The 16524-nt window shown below is 40.4% G+C and overlaps 1 protein-coding gene across 2 annotated transcripts in view; it reads left to right on the forward strand.

Moving 5' to 3' along the window:
• The window catches only part of LOC135262800 (uncharacterized), an 18519-nt gene extending 5700 nt beyond the window's left edge, over positions 1–12819 (forward strand). For both annotated transcript variants that reach the window (XM_064350067.1, XM_064350076.1), the window contains exons 2-7: positions 7662–7792; positions 8462–8635; positions 9112–9142; positions 9307–9342; positions 9843–9878; positions 11929–12819. In XM_064350067.1, coding sequence (XP_064206137.1) covers positions 8510–8635; positions 9112–9142; positions 9307–9342; positions 9843–9878; positions 11929–12323 — 624 coding nt within the window. In that variant the 5' untranslated portion in view covers positions 7662–7792; positions 8462–8509 and the 3' untranslated portion in view covers positions 12324–12819. The remainder of the gene's footprint in view (positions 1–7661; positions 7793–8461; positions 8636–9111; positions 9143–9306; positions 9343–9842; positions 9879–11928) is intronic.
• Positions 12820–16524: the final 3705 nt, after the last annotated feature.

Here is a 16524-nt window from a genome sequence, read left to right on the forward strand (position 1 = left end):
CCAGGGCTGCCCAATCAGTTCAGTGCTCAAATGCCTTCAATGGCTGCCTGTCAAAATCAGAATTGACTATAAGATCGTATTGTTAGAACTTTAAACAGTTTGTCTCCAGAATATTACATTACATTACATTACATTACAGGCATTTAGCAGACACTTTTATCCAGAGCGACTTACACAACTTTTTACATAGCATTTTTACATTGTATCCATTTATACAGCTGGATATATACTGAAGCAATGCAGGTTAAGTACCTTGCTCAAGGGTACAACGGCAGTGTCCCTACCCGGGAATCGAACCTGCGACCTTTCGGTTACAAGCCCAGAATATCTTAGTGAGTTACTTATTCCTTACTCTCCTCCAGGATCACTTTGTTCTCAAGATGCTGATTATGTGAAAATGTCATGTACTTATATCTAAAATTACAATGGGTGGTAGACCCTTCTCCTACGGAGCTCCTGGCTTATGGAACAATCTTCCTATGCATTTGCTGGCTTCAGACACACTCTTTGTCTTTCCTTGTAGGCTTAAAACATTTCTCTTTAGCCAACCCTATAGTTAGCCATTCCTAGTGTACTATATCCTCTTTAATGGTGAAGAGTAATCATGGAGTTTATGAAATTAGATGTGGTTGTCAGGGCATACTTGCAGTACTGCCACTCAAGCCAGCAGGACCAGATGCTCGTTTATCAAGTCTAGGGAGCACTTGTTAATGGGCTGTTTACACACATCTGAGGTGTCAAGCGGGCCATTACAGAGCTGACACACTTTGTAGTTTAGCGTCAAGTGTCAAGCTGGCTTTAATAAAGCTGACACACTTGGTAGTTTAGCGTCAAGTGTCAAGCTGGCTTTAATGGAGCTGACAAGCTAGTTTAGCCTTGTGCATGAATGTATGATCTGAGTTAGCCCTGCAGTGTTGGAGCATATATTGAAATCGAGTTGAGGCTCCAGTACATTTACTTTGTGTGTTGACAATCTTTATTGTGTCTAACCACATTTTCTCTGTTTGTTTTTCCTGGGGTTCCTGCACCTCCCAGACCACTCCAGCCTTATTTTCCCCTCCCTAAATTCACCGTTCATTCAACCGCTTCTTCATACCAGGCCGGCCAGTGGAGGATGGGCTCCTACCTCTTTCTGGGTTCCTCTTAAGTTGTCTTCCCTTCGGGGAGTTTTTTTAAATTGACCTCATGCGCTTGCTTTTTGGTGGTTCAGGCCTGATTTTGGCTCTTTTTCTGCTACTCTGTAAAGTGCCTTTGTGTCAGTTCTCTGTAAAATGTACAATACAAATAAAATTGATCTGACTCAATTTGATTTGACAATACCATCTTCGGGGTTTCTAAGTAGTTCAGCTCGAACAGAGTTTGAGTCCACACATGAGAAAACATACTGTGTAATGTTTTCTTTCAGTGTTGATTTCATATTGAGCATTCTGCTGTGTAAGGACTATAGTGGGCAAAGGGAGAGAGACATGTCTCTCATCAAGGGGTGTACAGACAGAATGAATCTGCCAGTCTCACTTGCATATGACAGGTGGAGAAAGGCTGAAGAAATTTTTTTTCATTATTTTGTTGTTTCCTACTAAAATATCATGCACAAAACATGCTGGCAGCCAACTAATTATTTAATCTGCAAGAAGATCATAGAGGTAGGGGTAGTTCTTATTTTTGTAATGAAATAAACAATTATGAAAACTAGAGCAAAAACCTCGGATAAGTTATAAGTGATAAAAGAAAAAAATGAAATGATTAATCAAGTTGCATCCACAGAAGCTTTACATCCCATGACCTATTGAAGTTACTGTCGGAACTTAATCCAAGACCAAGTATGTGGAAAGCTGATAATCAGCTTGGCACAAGTTAAAATGCAAATGCGTGTTGACTGAGGCTATATTCAGTTATTTGTACAATTCATGTAAAATCCTCCACTAAAAGTCAGTGCTCTTCAATAATTGGTTTTAGTGAAAGCACAGCACTTACATAAGAATAAGAAAAGAGGAACTGGAGGAACAAAGGAACAGGAACTTTTCTACAAATCTTTGCATGTCCTGCAGAAAAAAATACATCAAGAACTGATGAAACTAACTGGGAGAAAGTGTTTTGAGTTGCCAACTTAAAAAAATACCGCTGACACCCACTTAATCTAGGACAAAGAAACAGAGAGAGAGAACTGAAATTTATGGTGATCTCGGTACATTCCTGTTCTAAGTAAGTGAAACTATCTTTAAATGTTCATGATTGATTAACACAGTATTTTTAATCTTAGAAATGGGTCACAATTACACTCAGGGGAACATTCTTTTTGATATGAATGTTTTGGATCTGGTACTAAAATATTTATATTTATTTTTTGCGTAGTCATCTGTACCCAAAATAGCTTCCATTGTTTACATTGTGATATAGTGTACATATTATATTATACCTAAGCAATCCAGAATCCACCTTACTTAATCGTACAATTCTTGAATCAGGCCAGATTCTGTTATTTAAGAAGTTGCCCGGAATGCCGCATAATTGGAGAAAAAAGAAAAAAGAAAAAAGAAAGCAGATAACCACAGATTCAGTACAGTAATGAAAGTACTCTTGAAGAACCATAATACAGTTATACAGCACTAATTGATTAGTTTATTATCCATGATTCATAGAAGTAAGGAACATAACCTTATTAATCCCTATGTGAAAAGTGGATTCCCCCAGTAGCCATTTTCACTGCATAATCCAAGACATGGAGGAATTCTGACTTTTTCCCTTTTCGAGGGGCACTGGGTGGGGGCAGCGACGGCTCGGAAACACTAGGGGGTGCGAGAACACTAGGCGGAGCAGGGACACTGGGGGACTCGGGAACACTGGAGGACTCGGGAACACTGGACAGAGCAGGCGGCTTCTCCTCCGGGACAGCGGGCAGAGCGGGCCGCGGCGGTGGCCCCTGCGGGACAACGAGCACAGCAGGCGGTGGTGGCCCCTGCAGGACAACGGGCACAGCAGGCGGCCCCTGCGGGAGACTGGGTGGAGCAGGCGACCCCTGCGGGAGACTGGGTGGCGCAGGCGACCCCTGCGGGAGACTGGGCGGAGCAGGCCTCTGCGGGACAACAGGTGGAGGAGGCCTCTCCTGGGCGCGGGGCGAAGCAGGAGGCCTCTCCTGGGTGCGGGGCAAAGCAGGAGGCCTCTCCTGGGCGCGGGGCGAAGCAGAAGGCCTCTCCTGGGCACGGGGCGAAGCAGAAGGCCTCTCCTGGGCGCGGGGCGAAGCAGAAGGCCTCTCCTGGGCGTGGGGCAAAGCAGGAGGCTTCTCCTGGGCACGGGGCGAAGCAGGAGGCCCCAGCTGCAGTCTGGGCTGGGCTTGGGACAGGAACACGGACCCCAGCCGTAGGGAATCCGGCTGGGCCGCCGGATGGGACCGACGGGACCTCCGCGAGCCGGGCCCTGGAAAAATGGCCAGCCGAGACCCCTTAAAAAAAGCATGCCAGGGGTCTGCTGGCTGAGCAGTTGGAGGCCTGGCCGACCGGGAGGCAGCCCGACCACGATGCCTCCGTGACCGCCCGCCCCGGGCTCTGGGAGGCCCGAGGGCGAAAACTGGCTCGAGCTCCCAATCGCTGGGCGGAGAATCCTAGGGATCAGTCCACCGTACTGGCGGCATGATTAAACAAGAAACCCCAAAAACCTCAGGAAACAGGAAGAGGGGAAAAAAAAAACTCTGCTGGGTCCAGTACAGCTGGATCCTTCTGTCAGGAGTGGTGAGGGAATGGACCCAAATGCAGTGAAACACCCAAAACTCCCAAAGGAAAATTCACCCAAAGACTTTAATTATAAAAACTCAGGAACAAAGGCAGGAAAACAAAAAATGCCTCGCAGGTCAAATCCCAAAAACATAACACAAAACTTTCTTCAAACGCAAAAACAAAGAAAATCCAAAAATCCAAAAACACGTAGAAAACAGAACATGGGCAGAAACACACAGGGAGCTACTCTCAGACGGAAACACACGCGAAAACACAAGCAGAAACACAATCAGAAATGCAATCAGAAACACAAGGATCCAGCACCCGAGTCAGGGAAGAAAAGAACTTAAATAGACAAGACACTAATGAGACACAGGAGGGCGCAATGCACAATCAGACCACAGAGAGGGAAGGGAAAACGAGACATAACCAAAAAACAATAGTTGAATAATTGAAAACAATAATACAATTAAACAGGGAAAAGGAACAAAACTACAAACTGAAGTGCCGCCATCTGGCGGCCCAAAAAAGGAAACACAGACAGGCACAGAACCATGACAGTTTATTAGACGTATTGCTTTAAGTAATGGCCAGAAAGTGAATTGTGACCTTATCCTCCTACCCTGTCTACTGAATTGCATTACTGTATCTCCAGTCTTCCACATACCCCTGCTACCATTTCCCGCCCCCCCCCCCCCCCATAGGCTGAATTTATAGAACAGTAAGTCTATCTATCTATCTATCTATCTACCTATCTATTTATCTGTCTGTCTGTCTGTCTGTCTGGCAACAACACATACAAAAGACTACCTTCATTGTTGTTATCCCTTCTGTTTTAATAATTACAGTATTTCCCCAGTGTTTCTCTAGTAGGCTCGGTCTCCTGCTTGACAATGGCTGAGTCTCCACTGTAAGTTTATCTATTGACTATGCACTGAAATGTCAGGCATTTCCCCATCAGCTTCCCTGGGACACCAGCCAGCAGAGAAGATCAGCTTTGCTCCACATGACTGCTCAATCAGCTCAATAATGTCAACAGATTCCTTGTAATGGCCGCAGCACAGCCAAAAAAACATACAAATACCTCACGCTCACATTACAAAATGTCATATCGCAAATCAGGCATCGTGTTCTTCCAAGGGTAAAATCAACATCAAATCATTGAGTTTACCTGCTAACTGAAAATGCAACAAAAATAAAAGAACCAGCCAGGCTTCTGCAATAAAGATTACATGGCCATGAGGCATACTTGTATAATGATAACATGGGAGATTCCCCTCTCAGAAACAATATTAAGCTGTGTTTACAAATGAAACCTGTTTTATACACCTGTTCTAAGGAGCGCACCACTTTCCCCACCTGTATGCCTTGCCCCACATCGCACATGAGCACCCTTTCCCCACAGATGTCTTTGTGTCTTCTTATGACTGTTCATTAGGCTATATTTGTGGTTAGATAATTAGTTAGGTTCACCAGGTGTTGCTTCTGATGTAACAAAAATCCTCCTAACATTTGGTCGCAGTCATGTTACAATTAATGCATTCTTCTACTTTTGATTATAAAGTCACCTTTTTGGTGAATTTTTATGGTATAAAACACTATCATGATCTGACCAAAATGCAAAACAGTTGAATACCTTATACATTTTGAAAATACATGGAGAGCCCTTACACAGAGTATGAACTTAAGGATTATGGATGAGATTTAACCAAAAAAGGTGAAATTCTCATGTATTAAATGGCTGAAACCAAACCAGAACAAATCTGATTTGTTCTCTTTACAATGATGAACACATAAAAAGAATATACCGGACTACAATACACAGTGTTGGTGAAAATACTCTGAAAGCGTCATTGTACAAACTACAGTTACTTCACACTGAAAGTAGTTGAGCTACTACAAAGCAACCTATAGAGAAGGTAGCTTGCAAAACTACAATTGGTTTGGAAGAAAGATAATGTTTTACAACCAAAAGTAGTTCGTTGTTCCTGTAGTTCACTACACCTCAATATGCCAAAAAGTAATTAACTACAATCACTACACATATTTAAACTTAGTTGAACTACCAGCCAACTGCTGCATAATGTAATTAAGCTACTAGTTTTACTACATGTCATGTAATATGAGTGGATGGACAAACATAATAATAATGGGGTTTTTCAAATCGTCATATGTAGGTGTATGCAACATAATGTCATGTTCCTTTGAAATGCAATTTTATACTGATTGGACAATCATTTTCAGAAAAAGAAAATAGGTTACAGTGCCTGAATAGAAAAAAGGACTGCCTGGAAATTCCCATCAACAAGAACCTTTATCAAAAGGTTTGCAAGTTTGACAAAAACACTGACTGGTACTTCTCATGTGCACTTGGTCAGAAGGGTAAACATCCTCCACGTGAAAATGACAGACTTGCCTTTGAGTGTTCTTGTTTTTACTTGTTTTTACTTATATACAACACATTTGGAAAAATGGATTTCTGTATGTCGGATTTATGTGCTCGTGTTCACATATGATTTTAATGTGTCAGATGTTTGATTCTGAGCATTTAAACTATGATCCCATTTCTCTCAGTTGTTGTATTCTATATTCTCTCCCACTTGAAGCCCCCTACAACAGAGTTTTTTTTCCCTTCTGAATTATTATGGGATGATTTTTGTCAGTAGAATGTTAGTGACAGAAGTTTACATCATATCCAATAAAAGCAGTATTCTATTCAGCCAACCTCAGGATGTGATTCAGCTTGGATTTAAAGAAATGTGATCCACATCAAATTTCTTATGTTTGGATCATAAATATTTAATGAGAAAAATAACTGTAACACTTGATGGATTTTGTGTTGTTCTATATTTCTACATTTGTCTGTGCACCTGTGCTGAAGTCTTGGGACAGCACCTATGCATCCAAGTGGTGTCTGTTTGTGTTTGTCTGGGGCACTAGTGACCTTTTCTAGACAAAAAAAAAAAATGGGGATGCCCCAGAGAATCGAACACATCAGACACAGGGGAGGAGGGAGGAGGGAGGGGGGGGGGGGGGAGGGAGGGAGAGAGAGAGAGAGAGAGAGAGAGAGAGAGAGAGAGAGAGAGAGAGAGAGAGAGAGAGAGAGAGAGAGAGAGAGAGAGAGAGAGAGAGAGAGAGAGAGAGAGAGAGAGAGAGAGAGAGAGAGAGAGAGAGAGAGAGAGAGCAACTTTAGTGCACAGAAAAATGTCAAAGCACTTACTTCTTTGTATTACAATACATTAGACTTGAAAAGAAAGGGAAAAGTATGACCGTAGACCTAATGGGGAACAAATGTGAAGTGGTTTGTTTCGTTTTTATCACTGCCTAGGGAAGACCCTTGTGGTTTATATGTGCTCCACAATCTATATAAAAATAAATTGTTTTTTTTTTCTACACTTTATTCGATTATCCTGATTTGGTAATTGGCACAGGTTTGTATTTTAGCCATTCTACTTTCCTATTTGTCTCTCAGTATATTGGATCTTAAACATGGACTCAGGGTCTATCAATGCAATGTTAAAGGAACATTTATTTTGGTCAGATTGGTATACACATTCCATATGAAGACCCTCTCTCTCGGCTCAGTGTTATCATGATGCAGTGACCAGTGGCATCAGTGTGATAAGCATAGTGTTCAGGTCTCTGGTGTATAAGCATATAAAGGCTTCCCTTCACTCAACAGTTGGTGTATTTTCACCTGCTGATTTCCCCTGAAGTCTTTCTCAGTATCTCATACTATACCACAGTTATGACAACAGCTGTTAACATGGAATTAAGATCTTTCGAAACTACCAAATCAGTGTTAATTTATATAACTGCCAGAATGTACAGAAGTGGCTGTTTTATTCCAGGTGCTATTCATTCACTCTCACTTTGTCTGTACAGCCTGGTCAGTCTGCTGAGGGTAGTACATTTGAACTACCCCCTTCTTCTTTCTTTTTCCGACCACAGTGGTGGAAAAAAAACCTCTACTCATCTCTTCGCCACCATGAAGAGGGGAAATCCTGTAGTACTCTAAAGCAAACATTTATCTACACCACAGCATCAAACGTTGACACATCCACACTACAAGACACACCGAGGTAAGTCAAATTCATGAGAATAATGTATTGTATGAGTCTCTAAACAGGAAATAATGTAAGCTATATCAGGTAATGTATGGTACTGTAGCAGTCCGGGCCTTACGGTAAATATACTGGATTTCATCATTCCTTAAGTGGACTCTAATAACTCAGTAAGTGAAACTGTTGACTCTATAATATGCTAAAGTGTTTCTGTCCTTTCTAATTTTAAATTATAGAAAACTCGCTGATTTTCTTTGGGTGTTCATCTATCATTTCTGTTTTCTACCCAAACATACAAATGTGTGTCTGCAAACTGGATACAGTTGTGCATTTCAAATTGCTTTTGATTTTCTTTAACTGACTCCACTGGTTTTTTTGGGTGTAACTCAGCTCTGTAGAAAGAATGCTTTATTTTTTGTTTCTGAAACAAACATGTACCTGAATGCACACATATTTTTCATAGTTTCCTGATTATAGAGTATGTATGGACTTGTATCTCAGAGTGCAATGTTACTGCTTTTGCAATATAATGCATGGCATTTGGAGCGTTCTACCTGGAGAGTCCAAAACTCCTCTGTCATTAAAGGGGAAACACCTGCTGTGTGATATCAAAGGTGAAACCCCAGCACCCTTTCACCACTGTCCCTGGAACGTGTCACATCATAATCAACCCCTCGTTGTGACCAGAGTGCTGATGTTTCACTGGGATCAGGAGCCAGTGTCACTGCTCTTCCAATGGGGGATGAAAAGATGTGGACACAAAAGTTTTTACTGCTGCTGGTGTGGTGTGGTCTGCTGTCCGTGGCCGTGGTGGTCATGTCTGTTACTCAGCTAACCGCTCGACACAACACCCAAGACCAGGTAAGTCAGGTCGCCATATTCCACTCACAAGGACTTACTAAGTAAAGCAGTGAAAAAGAACAACATGAGTTATTTGTTATGTAATTTATTCAGTTTGTATGTCTGAAATGATTATAATGATGAGGATGATGATGATGATGATGCGCACTTAAAATGCAAGCTGAATGAACATGGAGTGATTGGATGCACAGCTGTATACTAAATTTATCATACAACACAGTCGTTCAGAAGTCAGTCATTAGATGGTGTTAGAAAGTTACTAATTAAGCTATAATTGCTCATTAATGTTTTTATGTGACCACATAATTGCAGTACACTGCTATATGAAGCTTACGTGCATGTATGTGTGCTTGTGTATGCATGCATGTGTGTATTTTGTTCGTCTCCCTGGACTTTTGTTTGTTCGGAAACTATTCAAGTCTATTCAGTGGTCATGTATAGAATTTTCTTGAGAGATTTGATTACATTTTTTTCAGGTCGAAGATAACAACCCACAACAAAATGAGCGTGAGTTTTCTATTGTTAGGATTTATGTTACTATATTTTTATTATATGTTACTATATGACTTGTGAATGTACTGTACCAGTGTTTCAAACATACAATACAAATATATAGACATATGCATGTGAAAATCTTACTGGTTGCTCATTTTTGTTTTTTAAATTCCCAGCTCATTCTCAGCCTGCTCAATCCAGCTCGACCACTGGTGAGTAGTGTATCCTCTCTCACTCCCATGTTCCTGAAAATCAACACAGGGTATGCAGTGATCTCAGTACAGTAGAACTGACTCTGTTCCAAAAAGACCTGGATATCATGTAGTTGGGCAGAACATAACAGGGTGTAGTTAATAGATTGAATGTTTTTGTGCTGTAGTGCTTCAATCAGAAGGTCTGAGGGGGTAGCGGGTTTTTAAGAAAAACATATCACAATACACACATTATAGTATATGCTCAAATGAGTGAAAACGTTTTGGGCAAACCGACAAAAACAATACCTGCTGCAACAATGTGAAGCTAGTTTTGAATCGCAGTTGAGGTACTGCTCCTGTACTTTTGGGAAAGGTGATAAACGTAAATTGCTTTAGTAATTACCCACCTGGATAAATATATAAAGGGAAACTGAAACCATGACCAATGTACATGTGAGCAAACTGGAGTATTTGTTAAATGTAATGCTAAATCAACAGAATTTTGCTTTCCATTGCAGGTCGTCCCCTTTCTCACATTCATCTAACAATAATTGGTAAGTTACAGTCCTGAACTGAAAGAAGTTGTTGGAAAGGAAGGGACTTTCATCCATTTCATCCATTCAATAGGACTCTCTGCAGAGTCTCTGCTGGCATAAACACTATATGCAGCCATTTTGGACCACAACTATCCCTAGTTCACACATTTCAAGTTTTAATATACTTCTTTTGTGGCACGTATTATTTGTACAGTACTGTCACTTATGTGTCTGTGGCTTAACTCCACCAACCCCCACTCCCCCTCCTGGTGGTCCTTGTTCTTGGGCCACCAAAATCCTACTGCCAGCTCTGACTCTGTGTGCTGTTCCATGTCAAAATGAAAAAAAGACACCCTCATTCCATTCTTCCACATTTCACCCTCCTTTCCCTTCTCCCGTCATTCCCCTCTCTAATGTTAAGAGGGACCGTTAGTGCTCATGATGGCAATGGCCCTGAAGGTCCTCTGCTTCACATTTCCCTTTTGAATTTCTGTCGTTATTCAACCTTGACTATTGCCCTAATACTGAATAGCATTCGTGACTACAATACCAAATCACAAAATAGCTCTGGTTTTTTTATATACTGTAGAAGTTAGTTTGAATGGTGAGTAAACTCAGCATGAGGCAGGTGTAGCTGCCTGTAGTAGCAGCCAGCACGTGGTGTTTTCTCCTTAACTCTCCTCCTTGCCTCCACCCTTCACTCCTTTTGTCTTATGCTTGGATGGACTGGTGCTGGAAACAGGGAGCCAGAGAGCCAATGGCCCCTCCACTTTCAAGAAGCGAGCCGTATTAGACTAAACCAATGGATAATGTGTGGAAGGAAAAGTAGGAAAATATAATGGGTAGGAAAAAATGATATCACATCAGCACTTTCTCATTGGTCTCTGCTGTGTCGCTGGATATTGATTAGAAGCATCACTTCTAAGGTATTAAAGCCCATGTTTTCAATGCAATCATTGAAAGCCTAATAAGACAGGAACAGCGCAATTGCTATAATTAATCTCCATTCAATTGAATATCTTTTAATAATAGTAATCATAATAAATGGCAGCAATTGTAGGCAATGTCAATGAGCCCTATGGTTTCTAACTACATCCCTAATTTTCTGTAGTGCAATGTAATTTAGATCAAGAGTATGATTTTAATATAGTCATAAGGCTAGCAGGGCAAGCCTCTTAGGTTCATATTCACACCAGCTGGATGTGGCAACTCAATCAGTCACTAAACAATTTCTTTGCAAATGCCATACCATGACCAAGCAGCACTAGGCCTGGCTATATGCTTGAATAAGATTCTGATGTACTTGCTTGGAAGGGCTGCCATATTTCTGCAGTTTCCTTGCTTGGCATTCCCAATTCTCCCAACAAGGGAGCACATTGCCATGCCCCCCACCACCTGACAGACCCTAATTCTGGAACATAGTCTGTATACCTACACTGTCCATCTTTGTATGGAATTTCTCCAATTGTGATTTCTGAGCATTGAGACAGGGTGGCTGTGTCTCCAATCCCAATGAATTCAAGGTGCATTTGGCTGCCAGCTCTTTATACAGTCATACTAGGATTAATTCAAACACACATGCCGAGCACGCCCAAGGTGCTTAGGAAACCCGTGGCTTTTATTACTACATGTATCAAAACCAAAACCTGGTTCAAAGCTTTATGTTCAGGATCTGGCCTATACTTTACTTCCCCCTCACGCTTTCTCTTCTTCCCACTTCTTTCTCCGCTCCTCTGTAAAGTGGGTTGTGTGACTCACTCAGCAGGCTCAGATGTGGAAACCGCGGTAATCCGAAACCAGTAAGGTATGCTGAATAAAAATAGCAAGCACAAACAAGCTTGTTTAGACTTAGACTTAAAAGATTGTTTGTCAACTTTATTCTGTTTGTATGTTTACTCCGCTTGTGGACCTTCTACATACCTAAGGACAGCTGGCTGACTTTCAGCCTTATGTCCAACCTTCTCTGAGTGATGATGAGCTTAACACTCTCTGCTCTTAACGCTCTCTCTCTCTCCCTCCCTCATTCTTTCTCTCTCTCTCTCTCTCTCTCTCTCTCTCTCTCGTTCAGACTCCAATTTGACCTTGAATGAGGACCTGCCTCCCCGCTTTGCCGGCACCTCACGTTCACTTGACCTCAGAAACAACTCGGTTTACGTCGGATCTGGGGGGCTCTACCATTTTTATGCCCAGGTGACTTTTGGCAAGATGACAAAGCTGACCAAGCGAAAGGTCACTCTGATCAGGAACGGCATACCAGGTCTGGAAGAGAGGCGACTCAGTGAAGCAGTGAACTGGGGGACAGAAGAAGGCACCGTATCTATTTCCCGGACAATTAGATGCCAGGAAGGGCAGAGTTTCAGACTTGAGATCTGGCCACGAATGCCTTTGAGACATAACGCACAGTATACCTACTGGGGTCTCTTCCTACTGACCCCATACGGAGTCAGGGAGGAAAAGAGATAATGTCAAAATTATAAAAAATGTTGACAGAAATAATGTTGGTCAACAGAAAAAAGGAAAAAGAAAGAAGGAAAACAGTTCATTTCAATCATGAAGCAAATTAATTTAATCTTATCTTGAAATGATGTTCCTGATCTAATGCCAAAGGAACAGGAGGGGATTGGATAATGTCATCTATAACTGATTTAAAACAGAATTGTTCCAATAAAGAAGACAGAAAGATTGTCAAATTAAGCTATTTAGTTTAATTTTTATATTTCTGTGCAAATGTAATTTTGTTAGAACAATATGTTGTTGTTGTTGTTGTTGTTGTTGTTGTTGTCATTGTTAAAATGTCTTAACAGTTTGTGTAAATTCTCAAAAAGAATAAGATAAATAATTTAACTGGTATTGTATTTATATATAAATGTGTTGCTGACATATTTCATAATGAACAATTTATGTAAAGAAAATGTATCAGTGCCTTTAACTGAAAATAATTAAACTCGGATAAACTGAACCTGTTACTCTATTAATGTCACTGTGCGACAACTCATGTTGACTCAGGCTACGTAAACCTGTTCAGCAAGTTTGTTTTTTTTGCCATGGCAATGATTATTGCTGCAATTGGCCACTGGATGGAGCTACTCTCTATAAAACAACTTTCCTTTCACTGCACTCTGTCACTTCTACTAATTCATGGATGAGCAAGAAGAGATACAATCAGTTATGATATGATTATTCACATCTTCATGTCTTTTGTTTCTTTTACCTTTTTGCCCATCATTGTTTAAATCTACCAAAGGGAATGACGTTAACGTAAATGTCCCTGATGTATAAATCACAGTCCAGGAACAATTTACTCATGAACACAAGAACACAAACAGATTGATAAACAATGTGAAAACAGGAAACCACAACAATGCTGGTAAGAACGCTAAAACCCCCTCTCCATCTAACTCCCTCTCCTCTCAAACCAATGCTTATGCGTACATTGTTTGCTGCACTTTCAGGTGTTGATAAATCTCTTGCTCTTAAGCCAATTTGCTTTGAAATCCATACCATAAAATCCATAAGATCTGATTCAATGATGTGATGTTTTGATATACTGAACACTGTCTTTGTTATTAGTTGTCAATATGGCACCCATTACTTCTTTCCTCCCCATATCCCTTTTATTAAAAAAACATTTAATTTGTTGCTGTTACATGCTTAAAAGCTCATGATCTGTGGTACATCTCCATAGATTGGTGGAAATCAACATCCTTTCCCTCTCACATTCAGCTGAATGTTTGTAAATGTCACAGATATGTAGAACATATAATGAAACATAAAATGAAACTGTCTCTAAGGTAGCATTGTTTCCCAAGGGGAAACATATCCAGAATTTCCCTGTCCTGGGTTGATAGCAACTTTTCATTTTCTCTATTACTTTTTCATGAACAGTGATTTGGTATTGATTGAGACAAAAATTTAAAATAAACAGATGTATGATAAAAAAAGATACTTAACCAGTTTAAGTAAATAAAGAAACAACTCACTCCACATATGAAGTGGGCTGCTAACTATCACTGCAATACAAAGTATTCATTGAATAATATTGATTGTGTACATTCTGTTAGTACTAAGAGTTTGTTTACAGGATACACTAAAAAAGTATCAACTACTGTTTACACCACGTCATGTCTTGTTAGAGGGTGGAATTCACCTTCTTGTTATGACAACTTCCCTATATCTGACAGAAGGCTTTGCTCATGCGCAGAAGTGGCACATTACATTTTCCTCACTACTGCATGCCATTGCTACGCCATGCATCATTGCATAGCTGAGCAAACAGAGGATGTGTAAGGCCATTGGCTGTAGGCTATGCTCATAGCATCAATGCATGACACAGCATTGCTCTTTAAACAATGTTGAAAAAGCACCATAGGAACTTTAATCAGCATTTTGTAATTCTTAAAATATGCTTTATTTTTTAGAATTCCTTATATGCGATCATTTTAATAAAATACAACAAGTCACTCTACAATCATCCTTGTGCATGTGTACACATTAACATTTAAAAAACACCAACTGAACTCTAACCAACTTTTTGAAAATTTCTAAATTCCTTATAAGATCTTTTCCAACCCAGAAAGAGACTTGGTCAAAATCGTGATCCTGGAAACCACAGAGAGTAAATGGTAAATGGACTTCATTTATATAGTGCTTTTATCCAAAGCGCTTTACAATTGATGCCTCTCATTCACCAGAGCAGTTAGGGGTTAGGTGTCTTGCTCAGGGACACTTCAACAAGCCCAGAGCGGGGATCGAACCAGCAACCCTCTGACTGCCAGACAACCGCTCTTACCTCCTGAGCTATGTCGCCCCTGCCAGAGTGTAAGGTCACAGACCACCTGAAAGAAAGTCAGCCACACCTGGCACCTGGCACCTTGCACCTGACACCTGACACCTGCCTGGGGGGGGGGGGGTTGTCTTGAAGAAATGAAGAAACATCCATATTTTTATCTTATTGACAGAGACCGAACGATATACCTTTCTGCTACTGTATTCAATGTACATAGTTGTATATATTATTTTATAATGTTTTAGTTCAGCACTAATCAAGAAAAATGCTCATTTCTCAATTTCAGGTATGGTGCATTGGCAACATACCACCTTGCGGTTGAAATTGCAACGTCACTATGCTACACTGCCAGCCTCAGTTTATTGGCATTTTTACATTTCTTATAACTGCATCCATGTCTGAGTCAGTGGGGGTAACCACAATACCCACTTCTGATTGCCCTACATTTACAGTATGCCACCCAGTTCACAGAAAACACAGGAATGCAGGTCATGTAGTCACAAAGGGAAAGGAGCGGAAAACTATCAACACAGTTCATACCACAAAATGGCAACTCTCAGGCAAGAAAAATTGAGCGTGGGAGTTTTCTTTAAATTACAGGGCCTTCTTATCTCAGAGCCTCCATTTAACAGAATTTGAGGGATAGAGGGAAACGGGATGGTTGCAAGTCCCTTGTGAATTTTAAAAAGGAATTACATTCAGTGTGTGGTTTATTTGTGTGTGCGTGTGTGTGTGTGTACTTGTGCATTTGTGTTATATGTGTACACGGCAAGGCGGCATGCCTGAAATCTATACAGCATCAAGACTTTTCCAACAGAAATAGCCACAATGACCACAGACTCTCAGCCCTTAAGAAAATTCATTTCTCTACCCTCTGACCTCATGTCAATGGAAAGAATTCACAAACAACTTCACACATCCAAACTATAAAGCCCCAAACGTATGATGATTACATCACAAATGCTCCAGGCCCTCAAACAATATGTCTCCATATTGGACATTTAGCTGCATCACAAATGAAAACATTGGATGTGCACTCAAAATGGACATATATAGAAGTGCACACATTTATAATATAATGACTTCCTCACAGCAGGTACATCAATTTTTTAAAAGTGAGAACAGGTAAATTTACCACTATGCCGTTTCTACTGTTAGCTACTTTTTAACTAGACTATTGTAGCTACTCTACAATGCCACATTTCTACATGAATTATAGCTAGCCCTATAGATCCTCTATGGACATACATACAATTATTATGTACACAATTTCCCATTAAAAACACTTCCATTTAAAAATATGACACTATCATTTATTTGTCATTCATGGTAAAGGAAAAATGATTGAATCCATGCCTATGTGTTTCTTTCACCTAGAATGTGTGTTTGTTGGATGTATTTATGTGCATGCATGTCTCTCTCATTACCTACATTCATATGCACTTACTCATAGCAAACACATTGCAAAAAGAAATTATATCTGAAGAAAAACATGCTTTCAATGCAAAAAAATGCCAAGTTAAAATAAACAATATTAGCTATCTTAGTTGATACAAATTAAACAAGCTGTAATCCAAAGCAAGCTTGAATTAATGACTTATAGACAGTGCTTTGTATGTGTGAGTGACTTGGCATTTTTGTACATTGGAAATGTGTTTTTCAGATTAGAGCCAGTGTGTATGTGCGTATGCATGTGTACCCACATACATGACTACAGTATCACAGAATGCGTGCAGGTGCATGCTCGAATGTTAATCACATCCCCATCAGTCAGCAGAGATAAGGATTTGAAATATTTAATCTATAATCAGCCAAATAAGTGCTAAGATGAAAAACGTTTTGACTGCAAAAGTAATCAATCCATTTGCTGTCACAAAC

This window comes from Anguilla rostrata, chromosome 1, assembly GCF_018555375.3.
Source record: "Anguilla rostrata isolate EN2019 chromosome 1, ASM1855537v3, whole genome shotgun sequence".
NCBI classification, from domain to species: domain Eukaryota; kingdom Metazoa; phylum Chordata; class Actinopteri; order Anguilliformes; family Anguillidae; genus Anguilla; species Anguilla rostrata.